General features: G+C 32.5%; 3 protein-coding genes and 1 non-coding gene across 5 annotated transcripts; 1 reads left to right on the top strand and 3 right to left on the bottom strand.

Annotated features, from left to right (window-relative positions):
• Positions 1 to 4,804: 4,804 nt before the first annotated feature.
• LOC108335071 (SUPPRESSOR OF GAMMA RESPONSE 1) lies at positions 4,805 to 9,026 on the bottom strand. Its single transcript, XM_017571005.2, has 6 exons — positions 8,887 to 9,026; positions 8,017 to 8,158; positions 6,709 to 6,895; positions 6,149 to 6,627; positions 5,106 to 5,483; positions 4,805 to 5,027 (listed from the first exon to the last, which is right to left on the bottom strand). Exons 1-6 carry the CDS (start codon positions 8,892 to 8,894, stop codon positions 4,971 to 4,973), a joined length of 1,251 nt encoding a protein of 416 aa, XP_017426494.1. The 5' UTR covers positions 8,895 to 9,026; the 3' UTR covers positions 4,805 to 4,970.
• Positions 9,027 to 10,785: 1,759 nt separating this feature from the next.
• Positions 10,786 to 10,892, bottom strand: LOC128194562 (small nucleolar RNA R71). The gene has a single exon (XR_008245937.1). It is a non-coding gene; the product is annotated as a small nucleolar RNA R71 (small nucleolar RNA).
• Positions 10,893 to 13,684: 2,792 nt separating this feature from the next.
• On the bottom strand, positions 13,685 to 15,224 carry LOC108335014 (pectinesterase PPME1). The gene is made up of 4 exons (XM_017570932.2): positions 14,720 to 15,224; positions 14,430 to 14,636; positions 14,110 to 14,351; positions 13,685 to 14,024 (listed from the first exon to the last, which is right to left on the bottom strand). Exons 1-4 carry the CDS (start codon positions 15,209 to 15,211, stop codon positions 13,865 to 13,867), a joined length of 1,101 nt encoding a protein of 366 aa, XP_017426421.1. The 5' UTR covers positions 15,212 to 15,224; the 3' UTR covers positions 13,685 to 13,864.
• A 2,709-nt stretch (positions 15,225 to 17,933) lies between these two features.
• On the top strand, positions 17,934 to 19,454 carry LOC108335015 (putative pectinesterase 63). Of its 2 annotated transcripts, XM_017570933.2 has the most exons (4): positions 17,934 to 18,438; positions 18,522 to 18,728; positions 18,804 to 19,045; positions 19,131 to 19,454. In XM_017570933.2, exons 1-4 carry the CDS (start codon positions 17,947 to 17,949, stop codon positions 19,288 to 19,290), a joined length of 1,101 nt encoding a protein of 366 aa, XP_017426422.1. In that variant the 5' UTR covers positions 17,934 to 17,946; the 3' UTR covers positions 19,291 to 19,454. The 2 variants fall into 2 exon arrangements, with proteins under 2 accessions (XP_017426422.1, XP_052725786.1); XM_052869826.1 differs by lacking the exon at positions 18,522 to 18,728.
• Positions 19,455 to 24,019: the final 4,565 nt, after the last annotated feature.

Below are 24,019 nucleotides of genomic sequence, written 5' to 3'. Positions count from 1 at the left end.
TCTTCGTCTATAGAAATATTTTTTAACAAAAAATATTATAACAAAGGAAATATGATATTATCTTTATGTTAAAGAAACACTTTAAATTAATAATTAAAAATGTTTCTTAAAAAATAAAAAATAAATAATTTTTTTATGAAGGAGTAAAAATAATCAAATGTCTAAATAATGATTAGTGACAAAAAAAATCACTAGTGACTAATTTATAAACTAAAAATTATTAGGTGACTAAAATAATTTTAAAATTGGTTATTATAGTGATTTGCTCTCAAAATTGGTTACTAAGGTTAGTTACTTGTAAAGTCATGACATTTTAGAAATGATGGTGGTTTAAAAATAATGATAATCAATTATTTTAATATTAAATAGTTTTAATATAAATACTTCCATTATGAATGAGTTTCATTATTTTAAAAATACCAATCTCTCTATAAACCACTTTTCTAGAGTTTTTTAGCTTCTTTTTAAGGATTCTAGCTCTCTGTTCGTTTGTTTGAATATCAGAGACCGCTTGAGTGATCCTTGTGTAGAGATCTTTAAGTCTAACCAATCAGTTTTTGAAAAAATGTAAGTCAGTTTCTGTTTTTTTCTTTGGTTTGATTTCTCTTCCTTTGCATGCACACCATTTGTGGTTGCATGTGTCATCTAAGTTTCCTATGCGACTCTCCGGTGATCAGTGGTTCTAATGGCGTACTCTGATCATGATTTTGTTGTTCATAGATGCAAATAATGTACTTTGATCTGTGGGAGCTGTTTGGGGCTTTATGAAGTCGTTCGGTCATTTAATAGGCAAAATAACTTGTTAAACGCTCTTGCTCTAAAAAAGGAAAAATCACAAAATGCGTTTACATCAGTCTAGATGATACCATGAGCTAAAATTGTTACTTCGTCCAACCATGAATTTTCTTCTCAATGATTGGTATCTTTAGAAATTGTTAAACACTACCTCAACGATAGAAAATGAAAAGCACTTTGTTATTCTGAGCAATCATTAAATGACATTAAATGCTCAACCTTCAAAAACAACAAAAGTGACAAAAGATATCTAATGAATGTACTACACGCATCCACCTAAAACCTAAATGAAACATAAGTGGACGACATTCATGAATGGTCTTGCCTTAGAAAATCATGACCCAAATACAGTACAACCTACTCCTAACAAATTCTTATTAAACACTGACCAAGAAAAAGTATCTTACGGACTAAAAGATATCAAACACACTCTTAGTAAAACAATAATTGTTCAAAAAACTCTAAACAAATACTAAATGTTCAACGATTAAAAACATCAAAGTAAATAGGAAATAAGACATACTTGTTGTATAGACATTCGTTCTATCTAGTGCAGGATAGTTACTACAAGCGTTCATCTACCCTATCTTATGGGAATAAAAAATGAACGTTGGAAAGAAAAAGATAAAAGAAGAATGATCTGTTAATCAAAAGTCGTGCCAAATGAGAAGTCAAATATGCTTTTGACAAAATTATGAAAAACTTGTCTGCTTTGACAAAAAATACTTCATCCTATGACAGACACCTACATCAATAGCCAGAAGTGATCAAATCTCGAGACAAGCTTCGTCAAATGGTTATATTATCAAATCTCAAAACAAACATCGCCAAAACAACTATATCATCAAGGTGTATTAATAGAAGCTTAACAAGAAGAAGATGATTATGGAAAAGAAGAGAAGAATACGAAAAAATAACATCATCAAAATTGAGCAATGAAATCTCTTTGATCTATCAGAGTAAAATTCCTCTAACCAAAGATATAAGAAAAGTGAAAGGCTGAAGAAAAAAAATACTCTCAGGCTTCATCAGAATGTTAGCTTACTTCTATAAAAAAAAATAAGAGAGAGTAATAAAATGAAATACTAAAAATTCTCTCAAGCTTCATTGTAAATCTTGACGAGAACTATTTAATTATGTATTTAATTTTGAAGAACTAAATCACTTTTTAATAAGATTGATTATTAAGTCACAATATGCTATTTAGCAGTTGCATTATTTCATCACAAAAAAGAATGGATACAGTATGTAATTATTTTTTATCCCAGACCTAATATTCTAAAACATACTCTCTTTTTTCTTGATGGAAAGTATGGAAATTACAAAATCGAACTCTCACTCACATCTTCTTTAATGATCTTCTCTTCTGATTTAAAAAAAAATGTTTTCTGAAAAATGTAAGTATTTGGCTAATATTCCTTTTCCAAAGTTACCCCAATTTAATGATCATAACATATTTTCCTCCTGTAACCTTAGGTCAAATTCTAAGAGAATTGAATGATTCTAGGATTGACCTATATCACTTTACCTGGTGTAATTTCCATCAAGCTGTTGTCAAATACCAAGCAAAACTTTATTGAAAACTGTAGAGTAACAGGGAAGAGTAAGGTTAAGCAACAAAACTTAGGAGAAATATGTCATGATTCCTTTGACTACTCTACCATGTCTGGAATACTTTGTTGTGAATTTTGGATAAGGTACAATGGATAATGCAATCTAGTTGAAAGAGTGAGCCTCGTCACTGTCACAGCCAGAGAGGTTTTCATGTCCATATTTGTCTGTGCCGACTAGTGAACAGCAAAGCCAGCATTAAGCTTTGGTCCATCAGGGAATCTTTGGACAGTTCATGAACAAACCTTTGCAAGATTACAACATTTTGTTGCCATGTTGAAAGATTGGTGTGAGTTGTAATTCATTCTGATTCGGATGTATCAGTTCCAAAATGGTCCAAGTTTTCTTGCGGATGGACCTTACACTTTTTCTATTTATGTTTTGAAGTGAAATGAAAGCTAAAATAATCTAAAGCTACTGAAAATTATAAAAGAAAAGAAAAGAAAAGACACAAGACTGTTTTCGATACACAAATGCATGAGTTAAGACAAGACAAATATAAGGCAAGCATATGACTAGTCATACTGCATTATACGTACATTATGAAATACAGCTGCTATAACATCCCAAAACACTAACAAAAGCAGGACAGTGTAGAGATAGTAGAATGTTAGAGGCAAGCATTTTTCTTTTATCAACTTGTCACCCTTCAGCTAGCCATAATAATTCACTTATTAGACAGCCAAAAGTTGTATGTTTGAGGCTCATTTTTTTGTTTGATACTTGGTAGAATTACTGACTTACGCATAAAAAAGCCTTCGGATTAGTGTAACTGAAAGAACTTGTTTACTAAGAGCTTATGAAGAAAAACATGAAATGTCCGAAATTCATTTTTAGTTTATTATGATAAATTGTAATACTTAGAAGTAGTGCTGTCAAAACGGACCATCCGGTTTAACCCAGTCCGGCCCATCATGGGTTGATCACTTAGTGAGCCAACCAAATCCGGCTCATTTATTAATGAGTCGAAAAAATTCGAACCCGGTCCAAGCCACCATGGGTTGGTAGGTTAAACAGGTTGATTTACTAACTCACTTAATTACAAGTTTTTTCTAAATTAAAAAAAATTACAAGTTTTTTGTAATTCAAATTTAAATAATTTCACTCTAAAATGATATTAAACTCTAAAGAAAATTCAAAAAATAAAAAAGTCAAATGTAATTCAAAAGAAAACTCAATAAGCAAATAAATAAGTTTATAATATTGATAATTTTTGTGTCACTTATCCATTTATAAGATTATAGTTTTGAATGGATAAATTTATAACATTTTGCTCTCTTGAAACATCCTTTTATTTATTTCTATTTACAATACAATAAAAAAAATGTTAACTAATAATATTGAAACACAAAATAATAAATAAATTAAACTAGGTGGATTGGTGAGTCAATCCGGCTTACCCGGGTTGAACCGGGTACTAAGTGAGCTAGATTGAAAATTGACCTGTATAAAAAAAATATTTTTTTCAAACCCAACCCAGTCTGAACTGTGGTGGGTCGGATGAATTGACCCGCAGATTCTAACTCATTTTGATAGCACTACTTGGAAGTGAGCAGAGTTATAAATAGGAATGATTAGCAAGTTAATTGGTTGGAAGTCATAACTAAATGTGTAGATCTGGTTGTTCAGAACTTCAGTTTCTGAAATAAGAATTTTCATAATTCAATTTGCCCCACAATTTAGTGAGTGTGTGCAATCAAAGTTAGAGCAAGCCAACTGTAGACTTCCGATATAAATTCATTAAGATAGTTTATAAAAACAGCTTACAGCTTGTATGAAATTTGTTCAACCACATTTTCTCTTTGATCGTGAAAATTAAGTCCTTGATACTCTATTTCTTTGTCACTAAAGTGCCTAAAGTTGGCCTATAGAAACATCTAATTCTTAGCAGCAATATTACTAGCCCTAAAGACCCTATAAAAATTGTAAGAACTTACTGACTTATTGCATCATTAAAACGATAACTTTCCTTGATGTTAACATTAAAATTCTACTTACTCTGCTTGTCTTAAAAAATAGCATAGCTTTCCTTTAACTACTGTTAATTTTAAAAAAAGATTAATACTACTCATATTTCGAACCATAACACAGAACATCTTTAAAAAGTAACTCAAACGGGTGTTCAATGCAATTATCCCTCACATTCATTTATAAATTGTGGAGCACCCCTTCAACTCTACTACGGTAGTTTGAAGGTGGCAAGTTTCTAGAGTCGATTAGGCTAGCTTTCAAAAACTTTTTTGAGCATATCCAAGTTGCATATCCTTGGGTGGTTGTAACATATTTAATGGTTAACAGCATGCGTAATCTTATTACATCCTGGAACATGAGTTATTATTTCTTACAATAACTCCGACAAGCCAAAACAAGGTACAATTACAGCACCAGTTGATCAAAGTATCAAGCAATAAAGTTCATTGTCTTTCATTACAGTCCAATCAGACAGCGAGTAATAATTGAGTTTACTTCAGCCAAAATGGAAAATATTTTAGCCCATAATTAAGATAGGACACAACAAAATGCAGCTACGAAAAGTATTTCCCTAGCCAAGGTGAGGAACTAAATTAGTTCACAGCCTTGTTGTATCCCCAGGAAATAAAACTGTCCTGTGAACTAAATTCCTACAAAAACAAGAAAACGCATTAGAATGACATTAAAATTATTTCAATTTCATGCAATATTTGGGAACACGAAAATACCAGCTGACTTAGTCGAATCTCTGAAGGGTTATCATTCACTATATTTGCAGGATCATGGACAACAAGATTTTGACACTCTTCAATATCCTTCTTCAGACATTCTGGTCCTAGCTGAGCATAAACAGAAAGACCAGGTTGGCTCTTATGATCTTCATGTTTTCCATCTCTACTGGGAGACTGGCTGTAGAGGAGATCGTCACACAGAGACAGAGCTTCAACCAGTTGTTGCGAATCCAACATATTCTGTGACTGGCTGTCCCACCATTTCGAGCCTTCCTCAGCATTACTTTCTTTATTTTCCACCCCTTCATTTTGAGATTCAGTTGCAAGTTCTTGGCAATCATCTTGAATTTCATGTAAACAATCCATCTGAGACAGCTTTGGAATGAACGAAGCAGAACACAAACAGAAAGAAATAATCAACTTCAGTCAGTGGTATTTCATAATTTCACTAAACTACATCGTCGCAGGCAGCACCTAGCAAAAGAAATACCATAACTTCAGAAAAAAACGTGTTAGAAGTTTAGCTGCATGGTTAATTTACGTGCCGGGACTAAGAGTGTAACCAACCACCATGTACTTGCTGAGACAGGATCCACAACATATGAGAGAAGAACATTAAGCTAAAACTGAGTCATTTTGGTTCAGCATGCATGCTTTATTTATGTTGAGAAAAAAGAATCAATACGATAAATAGAGGAGATTTAATATCCCCTGATTATATAAGATCAACTACTTAGTTTTATAATCATGACAATTATATTCTTTCTCAATTTCTCCATTCTCAACATGATACCAGACCACTACCATCCTATATGACCTATTTGGTCACTAACAGGAAAACAAATATGAAACTTTGTAAATGTAAAGAACTTCTACCGAGGACAAATATGTACCTACATTTTAAAACGGTATATTCATCAAATTTTTTTATACATTTCCTCTACCGATAACATAAGCAAAACAAACAATAACAATAGTGTTCATGGCAAAATATTCATAACTAATATTTGATAACAAGAGAATACGGTTGAAGGTGTTACCAGTAGACTATGTGTTTCTTGTCCTTGGTCCAGATTTGCACAATGCCTTTTGTTGCAAGGAGGATCAAGTGTCACCAATTTGGGAGTGTTTGGAACCACCTTCACAATTGTTGCTTCAGTTGCTTCAGTAACATCTTGATCATCTTTATCACCCAATTTCACTTGTTGCTGGTAAAACACTTTAGAGAAAATGTACTCCCCATCATTTTCATCTTCTTTTGCTCCTAGATGATATTCATGCATAACCCAATTAGTTTTTTCATCTTTTCCTCCTCCTATATTATTTTCATACAGAACCATAATCTTTTTCCATCCTTTTCGAGCCCCACCCAAGACAATTGGTTTAGTCTTTCCAGTCTTGTGCCAGCGGGCCTCACCAAAATCTTGACTTGTTATCTTTCTACGCTTTCGGTTGCCAGTGTTGTAAGCCTTGATTGCTCTATGAAAAAAGAACGAAGCACTTCCATCTTGCTTAATACCTAAAATTTTCATCATAGCTTATATTGTATTGATTGAAAAATAATTGAGAATTCAAATTTTGGAAAATTTGCACTACTAACCAGGTAAACTTTTAGGATGAGTATAGCAAATCCCATCATCTTCTTCAAGACTAGTAATAAATTCATCAATGAAAGGATGAGGTTTGGAACCTTCTACCCCCACTTTTGCAAGCAAGTGCCAGATTATCTCTTGATCAGATGGATCAAATTTGACACCTTTTGGTAAGCCAGGCCACTCTTGTGCTACCTATCACGAGAAAAAAAAATCAAATGTCAAAGCATTCATACTCAATTGTTAGACTTGCACTATAGGATTAAGGGATGAACCTCGTTATGCTTTTCAGTTTTAACTTTTAAATGCTAAATCCAATTTTACGACATCTTTCTTGGAATTCAAATATGTGGCATGAAAACTGAAAAGAACAAAAAGAAAATACTCTAGCAACAAAGATCGTGTAGGACATTTAGTTTGAGTTAGGAAATTCCAACCTAACTAAACCCACGGAAGTATAGATAACATTACCACATTTCATTACATGCTATTAAATGCAAAGACACCAACTTAGCACCACAAAATGCATACTTTATAGTCATTCAAATGTTCTATTTTCAATCTTCCGATATAGGTTTCAGGCTGTCACTCACTCATTGTATGCTCAATATTGACCTGATATATTGCCCTATTTCAATCCTCAGATATGTCGGCTTCATGCACTCAACCATAACCTATGATTTTTTTGCATGATAACCATGACCATTTTAGTGTAGAATAAGTACATTGAGCACTTTTACGTCCAAGCAAATGATATTCAACACAAAAGATGAAATAGCAGCAAATAAGCACATCTCGTACCCAAAAGTAATAGACTTACGCTGCAATAGTTTGAAACTGAAAGTAAGGGCAAAGAACTAGTACTTTATCTGATAAAATAGAACATGAATGTTACTCCTAATGAAATTAACATGGAACAAAAGTTGCCATTTGCATTCGCTGTAATAAGTCAAAACTCAAATTCTTTCCCATTTAAATTTATATTTAGTTCAGTTAAAACAGAAACTCCAATCTCACGTAGTTACTATTCATGGAAGCCTCAACTTCGGAATAAGTGCTGAACCTCTCCATTTTTGTTACATTAAAATATTTAAACTGATCTTACTGGATCACTACAAAATACAAACAAAACTTGCATAAAATCTTTATTCACGCTAAAGTATATAAAAGTACACTAAAGGGAAGTTGAAAATGAACACGAGAAATGGAGTCCACATAAATAAATGCAATGTCTAACAAAAGAAAATGTACCGACCTACTGATGATATGAAATCAGGAAATAAACAATGAAATTTTAAAAAGGAAACTGCACATACATCACTGTTGTCAATATCATGTTGACAATTTGGGCAAGGCTTTGTAGGATTGCTGCTCCATATAATCTTTTCAGGATCACATGTTCCTGATGCACATTTAATTTTGGTCGCAATTCTACTTTTGTCAACCAACCATGATGGTCTGCATAACCAAGGGCATTATCAAGATAAAAAGTTTATTATTTGGTTGTGAAAGCAAAACTGCATAAGGCCATTGCGTGGATTTAAGCATTTAATTCAGAACTCGACACATATTACGCAGTGGACTGCTATTTCCTTTTAAGTTAACAACAAACAAGCAAGTACTAGTTGATGATCTCTTTATTCAAATTTGGTGAAGTTAAATCAAATAATAAGGTCAACATTCAAAAGGTAAAGAAAACCAAAAAAGAAAGATAAATTTTTAATTGGTTTCATGATTTTTCATTTGCCTTTCAATCTTAAACTATTACCACGGTAGTTAGAGATCAACCCAACACTGAAAATCAACCAATACGAAAAAAAAAATATTCTTCACATAACCTCATGTAAGACCTTCGAATCTTCTATCAATTATAGAACACTAAACTGCGGAGAGACAAACTCACCAACCACCATTACACAAAAAGCTTTGATTTTTTTGCATAAAACTAACCCCATGTACGAACTTCCACTTCTTTACCCATCATAGAACAAGGAGAACCACAGAGATGAAGCAACACAACCAGAACACAGAAAAAGAAACAATTTTTCATATGCTACTAAGTAACCCTATTTGGGCCATAATAATGAGGTTCTATCAAAAGAGCCCAGCATTGCTCCAAAAGGAAGATCCTAATGAAAAGTAGAGTCCAATAATCGAACATGATAAGCAAGAGAAAGGTTACATACCCAGCCATGGGAGAGTGGTTGATGATGATTCAGTTCAAAATCTTCTTTTTCTGCTTTCGAAGAGACAGAAACCGCGTAATTTAAGAAGAAATAAACAATATAAAAAGTGATTTAATAGTTTTTTCAATTTTCATCCAAGTTTCTTTTCGTAGGATTTTATATAATTCTTTAAAATTTGAAAGTTCCGTACTGTTATGTGTGAGTGCGATTTGTCTTAAGATATTAAATTAAATTATAAGAATTAAATTATAAGGACAATAATCATCGTTATAATAGTGGCGCTCCGAGTTTGACTGACTTTTTCATATCACTTGGAATCACTCTATTTGGGTTTTGAATATCTCGGACAATCTAAGTCAACTGGATGTGTTTACATTTCGTGTTGTTTTTAATAGAATAATTTTATCTATTAATAATAAAAAATAATTTATTTATTTATCTAACAAAATAAATAATTAAATAACTTTTCATTTTAAAATAATTGAAAACTTTATTTTTTTAAAACAACAATTACATAATTCTTTCAATAATAGTTTTACAAAATATGAAAGATACATTAAAATCCTATGGCCAATTAATAACTTGGTAATAACACGAATTTGAATTTGTGTAATATGTTCCTGTTTAAATTATTAACACGTTAGTGTTAGAAGTATCAGAATACTTAGAAGGTAAAATATGAGCAATTAGTTACATAATCGATTAAAACAGGTAGAAATACATAATTTGTTATATAAATAACATAATCTATTAAGAAAGACAAATTGATGACTAACATAGTTAACTAGCAAAATAATCGATTATATAAATTCCATAATCAATTAAAATAGAGAGAAAAGTCTAATCCATTATACAAATAACCTTATCTGTTATAGGTTAGTTGAAAGAGGCAGTTATAAACATAAATGTCTAAATAATTGATTACATAAGTACAATAATTCATTAAAACAAAAAGAAAAACTTAATAGATTATGCTATTAACATAATCGATTAAACTGCAACATGATTTGGTTTTTTATATAAGTTATACTTGAGACATGATTCTTTAACGTTTTAATTGGCATATACTAACATTCTCTATGAGTTTTGAGTATAGGTTTTCTCAAGAAGTTTTCTTTGAGGATTTCAAGCTTCATTGATGATCAAGTAATCAAAATTTCATTCAAAATCAATTGGACTTCATTTGGACTAATACATATGTACTATCAGAATGTGTTTTAATCAATTTATCATTTGTTTGAGTGTTGTGATACCTGTACTAGGTTAGCCAGGTTAGAGATTGAGAGTTTCATTTCTTGTATTGGTGTAGAGTGAGTGTTTCCTCTCTTGTTTGTGTTGTATTCATATTTGAGAGTGATGATGATGACAATTGAGAGTTTCATTGTATTCTCAAACTTAAATTTGATTTTGTGGATTCCCTCTCAACTCAAGTTGTTGGGAGAAGACTGGATGCAAGCTTCTGAGAAGGTGAACCAGTATAAATATGTGTGCTTTGGTCTTTCTTTCATCTTTCTTTACTTGGTTGATTCATTTAACTTTGTTTATTGATTTCAAGATTCAAGAACTCTTTAAAGATTTAGAAAAAGGTTTAAATCCAATTCATCCCTCTCATGGATGGAGATATAAAAGCTCCTATTTTTAACAATTACCACAACAAATCAATTTGTTGGATTAGATTAAGAAGTTTCATTCAACCATTTGGCCATGTTCTATGAATTGTGTGAATCCTTAGGAATATATCCTAATGATGAGGAAGTTGTCTACCTTAGGTTGTTTCCATTTTCAGTTACAAGAAAGGCCAAAATTTGGTTACAATCTCACCCAAACCAAAGCTTGACGATTTGGAAAAACATGGAAAGGAAGTTTCTAGCTAGATTCTTTCCTCCATCTAAGTATATGAGTGTCAAAGCTTCTATTGCAACATTTTCTCAAGGCCTAGATGAACACTTCTATGAAGCTTGGGAAAGATATAAGGCTTTACTCAAGAAATGTCCGAACCATGGATTTGATTAAGTAGCTCAACATAACATGTTTTACAGTGGATTAAGGCCACAAAACCGAATGTTGTTGGACGCATCAGCACAAGGTGCAATGACGATGAAGAGTGTTGAGGAAGCTAGAACTATCACTAAATCATTAGCCACTAGAGATTGTGACATCCGGGCACTAACGAGGGCGGGGAGTGACGCCGGTGCAAGAGGCATGGTGCAGGGGACACAGACAAGGAGCGGCTCCTGGCAGCTTCGGGTGGAAGGGGTACATGGACGAATCGAACATACACCGGAATGAGAGGGATCTGGAGACTGTATAGGTATGAGACTATACAGTTGAAGGATAACTTAAAGGTATTGATTTGGCTACTCATATCACCAAATGCATTTGCTTTTCAGTAGCCTGACTCATAAGAACTCCATGGTTAAGCGTGCTTAGCCTGGAGTAATTCTGGGATGGGTGACCTTCTGGGAAGTTTTCCCAGAAAGTGTGCGAGTGAGGACAAAACACACTGGAAAGCTTCATGGTGATCTGTGGGGACACGATGCTATATTATTGTGTTGATCTAATATGCTATCAAAGGTTAACATTTGAGTTATTCAACCCAAATAATGTTAATCTTGTCAAACAACTTGATAACTACTAAATTGTAATCATAGTTCAAACCATTTACTGTTTGAATCCCTAAATTAAAGTTAGATATTGGTGAACCTGCTAACTTTAACTTATCAAAAAGGTTTTTCATCTTGCCACGATATTGCTCCATCTTCATGTCTATTTTTTAATTGTTGTAAAATTCAAATTTCAGGTAGATGATTATGGAAATGGTGTGTGCACCAACAAAACTTTGAGCTTCATTCCAAAGCTATTTGGGGGTTTCACAATAAAGAAATTGAGTTGCAATGTCAATTGACATAAAATTCATCAATATCCTTGAATAGTTTGATCTTGGGCTTGCCAATCCTCATAACTAGGATTGATTTTCGTTGCTATGTTGTCTACAACAATGAATTGGTTTGGACATTCTAGTGTCCCTAGCATATAACAATCAAGTTTGCAACCTCAAATCACTAGAAGGACTAGATATTTTCATAGTGGATAGTAATCTATGTCCAACTTGATAAAGATTATAGATGAGAGGTATTTTTTTCATTGCCGACACTATTCTTTTGGTTATAGGTCAAGAGTTATTTGTTTGAGGGCTATGATATATCATATTAGAAAATGGTATTGAATGTGTTTAAATACAAGAAGTAATGTACCATCAAGATCCTATAATTATACTAATTAAGTCAAATACTTTCCTAAACTAATGTTGATCAATGATTATAGTAATTACTGTGATATTATACAATAATGAAAATTAATATTGTGAACAGTTAGAATCAAGAGTCATAATTCATAGAATATTTGACAAAATATTTGATTTTGTTTAACTAGAATATCTATTCTTCATTCTTTATATACAAAAATGATTTTTTATATGTTGTAATCTTTCGTTTTATATTTAGTAATAAGGATACATATTTTTGTTGTTGCTTTATGGGTGGTAAAGGTTGTACATGGATAATTGCTTGATTTGCATGTAGAAATAAACAAGTGGGACCACCATACGTACTAGTTTGCAAGTAGGACTACCATTGGTACTAGTTTTGTCGAAACTTTTAATTCCCTTTCATTTATGTGGCAACATTGGCCACTCTTTTTCTTTATATTATTCTTTTACCTCTAAATTCCATTTTATGTTATGAGACGAAGGGTAACATTAAAGTGAATATTGAGTTTGGGAGGTATGCTACTGTCAATTTTTCTCTGTTTTTATTTATACATTTCCAATTTGTTAGTCATTTCTTTTGGTTTTTGTTTAGTTGTTGCTCATGTTGTGTGACACATATTTTGAAATAATTCAAAAACACCTAAACAATATAAAATTTTCAAAAATTCAAAATCAATATTTTTTCAAATGGATATTTAGGAACTAAGTGAACCCTGATCTTCTATTGGGAATGAAATACATGGGAGCGGGGATTAATTCTTGTCGATCCCTTAAATTAAAAAAAATACATTTTTTTGTATATATTTCTATTATTTAGGAGAAAATTAAATATTTTGGAAACTTACATTTAATTAAAGGTACCATCTTCGAGTAATTATTTTCGGGTGTTAACACCTTTCTTATGCATAAGTAGCTGTCGATGTCAAGGTTTTTAAGACCGAGTCTTTTTTATGTTTTTCTGCTAATTTTTCCATAATAAACTATGATACTCATTCCAAAATCTGTCTTAACATGTAATTTTTTGTTGATGTCTCATAGCGTTTTTGGTCCCAACACTATTTATGTAGAGTAAATTGTTATTATCTATAATGAATTTGAAATGTCTAATAACATAAGATTGTTTTATTAATGGAATAAAATATAGTTACAATACAGATAAAGTAACATACTTTAATAATGATGGTAATGATATTAGAGAGTTCATAGTATATTATCATCAATATTCAGAATCATATAGTGAAAATTACTATTATCTATAAATCAATGTGAAATGTCTATAATAACTATAAGACCTCAATCAAATTTTTTTATTGATGCAATCAAATATGGTTACAAAATTGGGAATTATTTCTTGTGTTGTATGTGCAACTTACATTGTTGATGTTGACAATCATCAATATCAATTTGATTATGTATTTAATAATTAGAATTATAATCACAATAATGCTTGAAATTAAAATAGAATTCATATTATTATGGTAATTACAAGGGCATAAATACTATTTTGAAGTATTATGCAAGAAGAAAGAAGAAGCTTTGATAAATTTTATGAAGGGTGTTAAGACTATGCATGCACAAGGTGGCATGGAGTAATCATAATATACCTAATTTAAAAATACTAAGCTGGAAGAACAAAGTTATAAGAGACCAGAATTGGAGAACGTGAGCAATATTCCCCAATTCATGATGCATGAGAATAACAATAATTAATCAAACTTTGGGAGGAGGAAGTATCCATTTTGAGCCTTCTATCATACCAAGACCAAGGTAATTCTGAACCTCTGAGTATTGAAGTTTCCTTGTCAATTTAGAACGCCCTGTGGCATCTGCACCAGGTCCTGTGTTCATATACTCCCCAAAATAAAGAGTTCTGCAGTTGGAAACAAATATTGTTTAAAAGTTTATAATTAAAATAAAGAAAATAGGAAGTTTATAATTGTGAATTAGAAAGTTACTTGTCAAATTCCTTTTTATTGTTGTCACTCCATCCTTCCTTGTTGAAAATATTGCCCAAGTTACAATAAGAAAAGATCACCGTGGAATAACCATACCAGGCTCTTCCCAAGTAAACACCTGTTCCAGTTCCAGTAAGTTCACAATGGACAAAGGAGAAGCCATTATCCTCTTTTGTACTTTTTCTTGCTTGTGCTGTTATAAAAGTTAACCCATCATCGCCTAGCGTTCTTAGTTCACAATTCTGCATCACAAAATAAAACCTCAATACTTATTTTGAATATTAAATGGAAATGGAGTTCAGGAATTCTTATATATATACCACATATAGCGACTTTCCACTTCCAAAAATGTAATCAACAGTTCCTTCAATGAAGCAGTCTTTGAAAAAATGTCTATTTGCATCATCCAACAATGTGTCTTGGTAACTATAAAGCTGACAATTATAAAATGTGGCTTTGTCTCCAGAAATTCGTAATGCAACTGCTTGACCTCCTACTGTGTTTAGAGTAGGTCTTGGTGCGGAGTTCTAAAACATGACATAAGAAATATATTATTGAGGCATTTCTCTCTTTTGGTTGATATGATTTTAAAGAAATATAGTATACTAACCCGAACTATTATGTTTGCCCCCACAAAGTAGTCTGATAAAATAGACAATGTCCCACTTTCAACAGTGCCATATTGTTTTGCCGTGCCCCCATAGGTCAATGTTGGCATTTGCCCAGGGGTTCCATAGAAGGTGATGAAAGGTTTTGTGCTCTCAACCACGATTTTCTCTTTGTAAGTTCCAGGTCCAATATGCAAAATTACACGCTTCTTGTTTCCGCTAGGTATGCTTTTAAGGGCATCGGTGATGGTCTTGAATTGCCCTTTGCCATCTTGACTTACCTTAATAACTGTCTTTCCTTCTTCAGCAGCTACTAATTCCTTATCTAGGGTACCCTTTCTGCTTTCTAAAGGCTTTACATTATTTGAAAACCATTGTCCCAATTGAGTCTTATCAGCAGGCATTGGTGTATCGGCAGACAACACAACTTGCGTTGTTAGAAAAACTATCATCAGACTCAGCTTGATGCTAAAACCTGTATGTTTTGAGGCCATATTTGAATCTATTTTCTTTCTAAGAATTGTTTTGTTTTTATGAATACACCATTGCAACTCAATTTATAAGAGCAAAGCCTCTAATTTTGGCCACATTGCTTATATCTAGGAGAGTTATTTTTATTCAATGGCCCTTCTGAACCTAAAATTAAGCTAGAGGTAATTCAAGTTGTTACACTAGATCATACACGTATATATATTCCAACTGAAAAGATATTCTCCGCACAAAAAATAGCACAAGAAAAATAGGTCATAAACCAATTAGAAAATTATGTAAGGTAAACTTGTATACGTCATTACGTAAAGCAAACTTAATATATTTTTCCTATTCTTTATCATTCGGTTTTGTTATTAAAAATGCTACAAGGAAAATAATTTTATTTTTATAAAGTATATCATGTTAGGCATCGCACCATACGTATTAATATTTATTCACAATTTTAAGCTTTAGATTAATATACACGTACTCTCTACGATGGTTAATAAATTATATTTCTTAAACTGTTATAAAATGTATTTATGAACACATTTTTTCCAATTTCTTTTCATTATTAGTTAAAACATGCTACATGAAATAGATGCATGACTCATTTATAAGTAAATCTCATGAAAGTAACAAATGATAAAAATATTTAATAAAAATATGTTGAAACTAATATTTTAATAATATTTTTATATTATACATTACACAATAATATCAAGGGTTTGATATACAGGTGACACGTTTAAAATATGACATTTATTTACAAAAATTTCCCGACACATTTATTAAGTCTATTATTTTGAAAACAGACTTAAATTAAGAGACTTAAAAGACTATTTTTGTATTAGTGAACTTTTCGTATCTATATGATGAACGCGTGCAACGATTCTCCTTTTACTTATTTTATATGCGGGAATGTGATGAGTGCATATTTATGCTTTCATTCTGGGTTTAATTTTGAAATTTTAATTAAATTTTTGTTTATAAAAAATTGAATTAGATAAGATTTGTGACAATTAAACTTATCAAATTTGTGAAATAAAAATATCTTCAAAAGTGATTTTTTGCTGCATAAATTATTTTTGAATAATATAATCATTACTGATGTAGATGAAGTTAAATTTGATTCCCTATAAAATGAAAATAAATTATTCCAAAAGCTTCAGGCCAAAATTAGCAAATTTCCAAAAATTTGTTATACACCTCTAACTTTTACTCATACACTCCCTATTTTGTCAATGAGTCATTCAATCAGCATTTTCTTATATACTCCCTATCTTTATATTTTTACCCATCCTACCACTCGTAAAAATCAGATCCTTTAAGATGTTACTATAGGGTAATCCACCATAAACAAATTTGACCAATGATAGGTTGTCATGTTATCATCCTCTTCATTTCCATCTTCTCCACCAGAAACCCTAGTTGTCACCACCATGAGCCACTAGGTTCGTTCAATGCACCACCACTAACTTCCACGCACAAAAACCCTAGCTGCCACCACCATGAGCCACCGGATTTGTTCAATGCACTATAACTGACCTCCACGCACAGAATCACAACACCAGCATGAACTACCGTAGTACCCTCTCACAAATACGCACATTACAAGTTCCTCTTTGCAAAAATCTTGTCGTTACCACTATAAACAGTGTCACCTCTATTCGAAATCACAAGCAACCTGCAATAGAATTGCGACGCAACCAATCAGGTAGAAGCACCCACGTGAAACCCTAAATCCTTTCGAATAACCACTGCACCATTAATAAAGAACCACCCTCCATATATAGTAAGTAACCTAACATAGACTTCCAAATCGCATATGTAGGTAGCACCATCATCTTCTTCTCGTACAATATCATTCTTCCAAAGATGAACCCTTCAGTCATGGCCACAATCTAACATCAAGATAAAAATAAAACATAAAATTTGTATGATCCACATGGTCATAAAAAGTTGTGTTTTTAAGTACAAAATGTGTAAGTGTTATTAGCTTTCATGGTTCTAGATATTGAGGCATTTAGTACTTTTGAAATGTGTCACCTAGATATCAAACACAAGATATTAATGTTTTTTAATGTATAATATCAAACACACAAAAATTGAAAATATTAGTTTTAATATTTTAGTATTAAATATTTTTATCAGTTATGTTACTTTCATCCCTACTTATAAATGAGTCATGCATCTATTTCATATAGTGTAGCATGTTTTAACTAATAATGAAAAGAAATTGGAAAAAATGTGTTCATAAATACATTTTATAACACTAAGAAATATAATTTATTAACCATCATAGAGTACGTGTATATTAATCTAAAGCTTAAAATTGTGAATAAATATTAATAGGTATGGTGCGATACCTAACATGATATACTTTATAAAAATAAATTTTTATAAGAAAACCGAATCATAAAGAATAGGAAAAATATATTAAGTTTGCTTTACGTAATGACGTATATAAGTTTACCTTACATAATTTGCTAATTGGTTTATGACCTATTTTTCTTGTGCTATTTTTTGTGTGGAGAAAATTTTTTCGGTTTGAATATATATACGTGTATGATCTAGTGTAATAACTTGAATTGCCTCTAGGTTAATTTTAGGTTCACACGAGAAGGGCCATTGAATAAAAATAACACTCCTAGATATAAGCAATGTGCCAAAATTAGAGGCCCTGCTCTTATAAATTGAGTTGCAATGTTGTATTCACAAAAACAAAACAATTCTTACCAAGAAAATAGGTTCAAATATGGCCTCAAAACATACAGAATTTTGCATCAAGCTGAGTCTGACGATAGTTTTTCTAACAACGCAAGTTGTGTTGTCTACCGATACACCAATGCCGGCTGATAAGACTCAATTGGGACAATGGTTTTCAAATAATGTAAAGTCTTTAGAAAGCAGAAAGAGTACCCTAGATAAGGAATTAGTAGCTGCTGAAGAAGGGAAGACAATTATTAAGGTAAGTCAAGATGGCAAAGGGCAATTCAAGACCATCACCGATGCCCTTAAAAGCATACCTAGCGGAAATAAGAAGCGTGTAATTTTGCATATTGGACCTGGAACTTACAAAGAGAAAATCGTGGTTGAGAGCACAAAACCTTTCATCACCTTCTACGGGACCCTTGGGCAAATGCCAACATTGACCTATGGGGGCACGGCAAAACAATATGGCACTGTTGAAAGTGGGACATTGTCTATTTTATCAGACTACTTTGTGGGGGCAAACATAATAGTTCGGGTTAGTATACTATATTTCTTAAAAATCATATCAACCAAAAGATAGAAATGCCTCAATACTATATTTCTTATGTCATGTTTTAGAACTCCGCACCAAGACCTACTCTAAACACGGTAGGAGGTCAAGCAGTCGCATTACGAATTTCTGCAGACAAAGCCACATTTTATAATTGTCAGCTTTATAGTTACCAAGACACATTATTAGATGATGCAAATAGACATTTTTTCAAAGACTGCTTCATTGAAGGAACTGTTGATTACATTTTTGGAAGTGGAAAGTCACTATATGTGGTATATATATAAGAATTCCTGAACTCCATTTCCATTTAATATTCAAAATAAGCATTGAGGTTTTTTTTTATGCAGAATTGTGAACTAAGAACGCTAGGCGATGATGGGTTAACTTTTATAACAGCACAAGCAAGAAAAAGTACGAAAGAGGATAATGGCTTCTCCTTTGTCCATTGTGAACTTACTGGAACTGGAACAGGTGTTTACTTGGGAAGAGCCTGGTATGGTTATTCCACGGTGATCTTTTCTTACTGTAACTTAGGCAACATTTTCAACAAGGAAGGATGGAGTGACAACAATAAAAAGGAATATGACAAGTAACTTTCTAATTCGCAATTATAAACTTCTTATTTTCTTTATTTTAATTATATACTTCTAATAAATATTTGTTTCCAACTGCAGAACTCTTTATTTTGGGGAGTACATGAACACAGGACCTGGTGCAGATGCCACAGGGCGTTCTAAATTGACAAGGAAACTTCAATACTCAGAGGTTCAAAATTACCTTGGTCTTGGTATGATAGAAGGCTCAAAATGGATACTTCCACCTCCTAAAGTATGATTAATTACTAATATTCTCATGCATCATGAATTGGGGAATATTGCTCACCTTCTCCAATTCTGGTCTCCTATAACTTTGTTCTTCCAGCTTATTTTCAAATTAGGTATATTATGATTACTCTATGCCACCTTGTGCATGCATATAGTCTTAACACCCTTCAGAAAATTCATCAAAGCTTCTCCTTTCTTCTTGCATAATACTTTTATAATAGTATTTATGTCCTTGTAATTACCATAATAATATGAATTCTATTTTAATTTCAAGCGCGATGATTGTGAATATCAACAATGTAAGCTGCACATTCAATACAAGAAATAATTCTCAATTTTGTAACAATATTTGATTGCATCAATGGAAAATTTTCAATGGGGTCTTATAGTTATTATAGACATTTCACATTGATTATAGATAATAGTAATTTATCCTAGAAACCGTCATTACAATATTAAAATAAGATTTATGAGTATTTAAAATGACTTCTGAATAATATTTATACATGTGAATAAAAGTATGATTAAATATGTTTTTGTCTCTCAATTATCATGTATTTTTTGTTTTAACTTCTCTTTTAAATTTTGCTTCATTTTCATCCTCTTTTTTATGAAACTCGTGGATTTAGTCTTCGATCACCAACGAAGTTAAATTTTGTATGACCTAGCTAACGATGTGCCACTTAGAAATACATGTGTCTTTTCTTTAATCAAAACTCAATTTAGGTTCTTTAGGAGTCTTTACTTCAATCAAAATTAACAAAATCGTGATTAAGGTTCTTTGTAACATTCCAAAATCTAGGAGTCACTTAGCATATCAAATATTAAAGAATTTGATAAATTCATAATATAATTAAAACTTCCCAATAAATATAGTCATTACAACTTTAATTATCATTTATCCAAATCCGAAACGAAAAATAAATAATTTCTTACAAATCCTTAATCCTCGGCATAAAGTAAACAAAACATTAAATAAACTCCTATTGCAAACCCCTATCTCGTCAATCACATTACTTCAGCAACATATGCATTCCTACATGAACTTCCATATAACACATTATACGATCATCACCACAAACACAAATAAAACAAACAAATGTATGAGTGTTCTAACATAATAAACACAAACACAAATAATACCCCCGGTAATACCGGCGGTTTTTCCAAAACCTGCGGTAATACCGGCGGTTTTTCCAAAACCTGCGGTAATACCAGCGGTTTTTTGAAAAACCGCTGGTAATTATTTAGCGACGTAGCTTTTCCCAGAGGTTTCTGAACCGCGGGTAATGCATTTTTCGGGGGTTAAAACCGTCGGAAATGAAAAAAATAACCCCTGAAAAAATTGTAAATTTTTGTAGTGTGAAATAGATGCATGACTCATTTATAAGTAGAGATGAAAGTAACATAACTGATAAAAATATTTAATAATAAAATATTAAAACTAATATTTTCATAGTTTTTTTGTGTTTTATATTGTACATTAAACATTAATATTTGGTGTTTTTCTTATCATGTTTTTGTATCTCATACCCAATAAACTCAATTATAACAAATCTTAATTAAAATATTCTTTTAAAGTATAAAACCAACTAAGAGTCCAAGATTAAAGGATAAATGAAAGCATAAATATGCACTCATCATATGTCTACGATAGATGAATTAAAAACCACTTTCTATACCAATTATAATTAGAATCGATATAGAAAGTTTTCTTATTTATTAAAAAAATGTCACCACGTCTGTGTTTTATACCTGTTATAGGTTATAATCGTATAAAAAGTTTTCTTCTTTATTATAAAAATGTCATTGTGTCTACTTTCTACACATGTTATAACTATACCTGATATAAAAAATGTTATCTTATTTACTATAATGTCATCGTCCCAGTTTTTATACCTGGTGGATTATAACCAATAATAGTTATAAAAAATATTTTTTACACTAGTTAGTGTTGTCAAAATGGGTTAGAACCTGCAGGCCAACCTGGCCCACCATGGGTTCAAGCTAGATTGGGTTTGAAAAAAATGAAATTTTTTTATACGGGTCAATTTTCAAACCGGCTCACCCGAGTTGAACCCGTGGTGAGGGGTGAGCCGAGTTGGCTCACCAACCCACCTAGTTTAATTTAATTATTTATTATTTTCTGTTTCAATATTATTAGTTAACATTTTTTTATTGTATTGTAAATAGGAATAGAGAAAAATATGTTTCAAGAGAGCCAAATATTAAAAATTTATCCATTCAAGACTCTAATCTTATAAATGGATAAGTCACACAAAAATTTTCATAAACTTATTTATTCGCTTTTTGGGTTGCTTTTGGATTATATTTAAGTTGTATGCTGTAACATCCCAAGATATAGTAATTAGCATAAATTAGAATTAATTACAATTAATAGTTAAAACATGCAGTTTTACACTAAAGATAAAATTCCAAAATCCGAACGTGCTTACGTACAGAGATAAAAATACCATACAGTAGTATTTCAAAGTTTAGAGACGAACGGTTTTACAAACTTTAACCGAACGTCCAAAAGCTAACAGCAAAGATAAAAACTACAACTTAACAAGCGCTCTAGGGCTCGGCTTTAACCTCTACTTCGACCAGATTGGCGTCCTCCAAATTTTCTTCTTCCAGTGTTTCTTCCAGCAACGCCTCTCCGTCTGCTCACATCCACACGGATGATCATTGCATAGACAAGACGAACGTTCATGGACGAACGACAACACAAGGAAATAACACAGGGTAAGCTTATTGAATTTAATTCACAAGTCATTCATACACATAGCATTTTCATATTCATAAAAGATTACAACACATAAAATCAGCTCAAACTCTCATAAGACAGACCGTCCGGACTATATGAATCCATGTACCTACAGGCGTTCATGCACCCGGGTGATGTGATAACTGTAAACATTCAACAGCTGTCACCCGAGGTTAGTCCTATCAGTCCAAAGTACTCAATAGGACTAGGACCTCCTGCCATTCCCACACATGACCTACTCCCCTCTACTTGAGGACGAGCACTCACGGAATATCAGGATGAACTGCCATCAGTAAATTTACCATGGTCATACTACACAACTTCTCATATTCAAATCATAGAGACGTTCCTCCTTGGAACGCTCGTTCAAATTTCATAATCATAGTTTCATCTCATATACTGTTCATCATTTATAATCTTTCACCTTTATTTTCATTTTTGTCTTTCAGTCCAAGTACATAAAATCACAAACATTCAGCCCTCTTTACAATGAGGACAAACGTGGAGAACAAGACCGAAGAATTTACTCCGTTCCAAAACAGAATAGAACCGACTACCAAATAGATGGACGACCTGTATTAACAAGGGTACTCGACACGGTTGGTCGACACAAATGGATGATTTGTAGTAACAAGGGTGCTCGACACGGTAAGTCGACACAGATGGATGATCTATAGTAACAAGGGTGCTCGACATAGTAGGTCGACGCAGATGGATGATCTGTAGTAACAAGGGTGATCGACACGGTAGGTCGACACAGATGGATGATCTGTAGTAACAAGGGTGATCGACACGGTAGGTCGACACAGATGGATGATCTGTAGTAACAAGGGTGATCGACACGGTAGGTCGACACAGATGGATCGACACAACTCATCCTCAACCAGAACTCTTCCCAAATGAAAGAGTTCAACTATTTCAAAGGAGTTACTGAGAGTACCGATCTGTCAAAGACCGTTTCGATAACGATCGTTCATTATCATAGCACAATCCATACTTTTCGTACATTATCTCATCAACAAAATCATATAGTAAAATCTGATACCATAGATCATACTCAATAAAATTCACAGAACATGCATCCGACACAGTATAACTCACAGAACAGTCATGCATCACAGTATAACTCAAGAATTAAATTTAACAAGCTTCCCTTACCTGGATAGCAGTGTACTCCTAATAGTATGACTTGGTCTCGTTCAAATATGGCTTTCTAACCCCAACGATTTTCTTACGCTCTTCAACTAAATCTAAACAAAGAAACTCAGAGAACTCAGTTTATACCCTTGCATGTAACCCAGGAATTAGCGTCCAGAGTCGAGCGACTTACCGGTTACAGAACTTGGATCTGTTCGGTTCAGATTGAAGCTCACGGCTCAGAGAACGCTCCTACGGTTTCTGAAAGTTGATCGGAGAAGAAGATAGTAAGTTATGGTAGAGAGAAGATGGAGGTTCTAGAGAGAAGGTAGAGAATTTGGAAATCAAGAGTTTAGGGAAGAAGACGAAGCATGCAGAGAAGTGGGAGAGTGTTTTTCAGAAAAGTAATTTCTCTCCCCACGTAGGACGAACGTCCATTCACCTGCTGCCACTTGGATTCCACTAACGTTTTCGAATGTTCCAAAGTGACACTTGGCAGCTGCATGCAGAATAAGTGTGAGTGCGTTTTAATGGTACTGCACGTGTGGCAAGGGTGCATTAAATGGTGCTCAGAACGAGAGGGTGTGGTGCGTTTCTTAATAAAATTTCAGGGAAGGATTTTAGAGCATTAATGACGTGATTTGACAGGTGGAGGTGGTTTAAATTTTCGAGACCTTACATATTTTAAATTTTTTTATTTTGAATTGTCTTGCACGTTTAACATCATTTTAGAATAAAATTATTTAAATTTGAATTACAAAAAAATTATAATTTTTTTTAATTTAAAAAAAAACTTGTAATTAAGTGAGTCAGTCAGCAAATTTGTTTAACC

This window comes from Vigna angularis, chromosome 10 (assembly GCF_016808095.1).
Source record: "Vigna angularis cultivar LongXiaoDou No.4 chromosome 10, ASM1680809v1, whole genome shotgun sequence".
Taxonomy (NCBI): domain Eukaryota; kingdom Viridiplantae; phylum Streptophyta; class Magnoliopsida; order Fabales; family Fabaceae; genus Vigna; species Vigna angularis.
This window is presented reverse-complemented; position numbering and strand designations above follow the sequence as displayed.

What these genes read in the sequence shown, in the direction of transcription:
- LOC108335071 (XM_017571005.2), bottom strand. An exon ending in TCATCCTAAAAGTTTACCTG is followed by an intron (nt 6,628 to 6,708) that starts GTTAGTAGTGCA and finishes TGAAAATTTTAG; the next exon opens with GTATTAAGCAAGATGGAAGT. An exon ending in AGATTCGACTAAGTCAGCTG is followed by an intron (nt 5,028 to 5,105) that starts GTATTTTCGTGT and finishes TTGTTTTTGTAG; the next exon opens with GAATTTAGTTCACAGGACAG.
- LOC108335014 (XM_017570932.2), bottom strand. Translation starts at nt 15,211, where the DNA reads ATGGCCTCAAAACATACAGGTTTTAGCATCAAGCTGAGTCTGATGATA. An exon ending in GGGCAAACATAATAGTTCGG is followed by an intron (nt 14,637 to 14,719) that starts GTTAGTATACTA and finishes GTCATGTTTTAG; the next exon opens with AACTCCGCACCAAGACCTAC. An exon ending in AATAAAAAGGAATTTGACAA is followed by an intron (nt 14,025 to 14,109) that starts GTAACTTTCTAA and finishes TTCCAACTGCAG; the next exon opens with AACTCTTTATTTTGGGGAGT.
- LOC108335015 (XM_017570933.2), top strand. Translation starts at nt 17,947, where the DNA reads ATGGCCTCAAAACATACAGAATTTTGCATCAAGCTGAGTCTGACGATA. An exon ending in GTGGAAAGTCACTATATGTG is followed by an intron (nt 18,729 to 18,803) that starts GTATATATATAA and finishes TTTTTTATGCAG; the next exon opens with AATTGTGAACTAAGAACGCT. An exon ending in AATAAAAAGGAATATGACAA is followed by an intron (nt 19,046 to 19,130) that starts GTAACTTTCTAA and finishes TTCCAACTGCAG; the next exon opens with AACTCTTTATTTTGGGGAGT.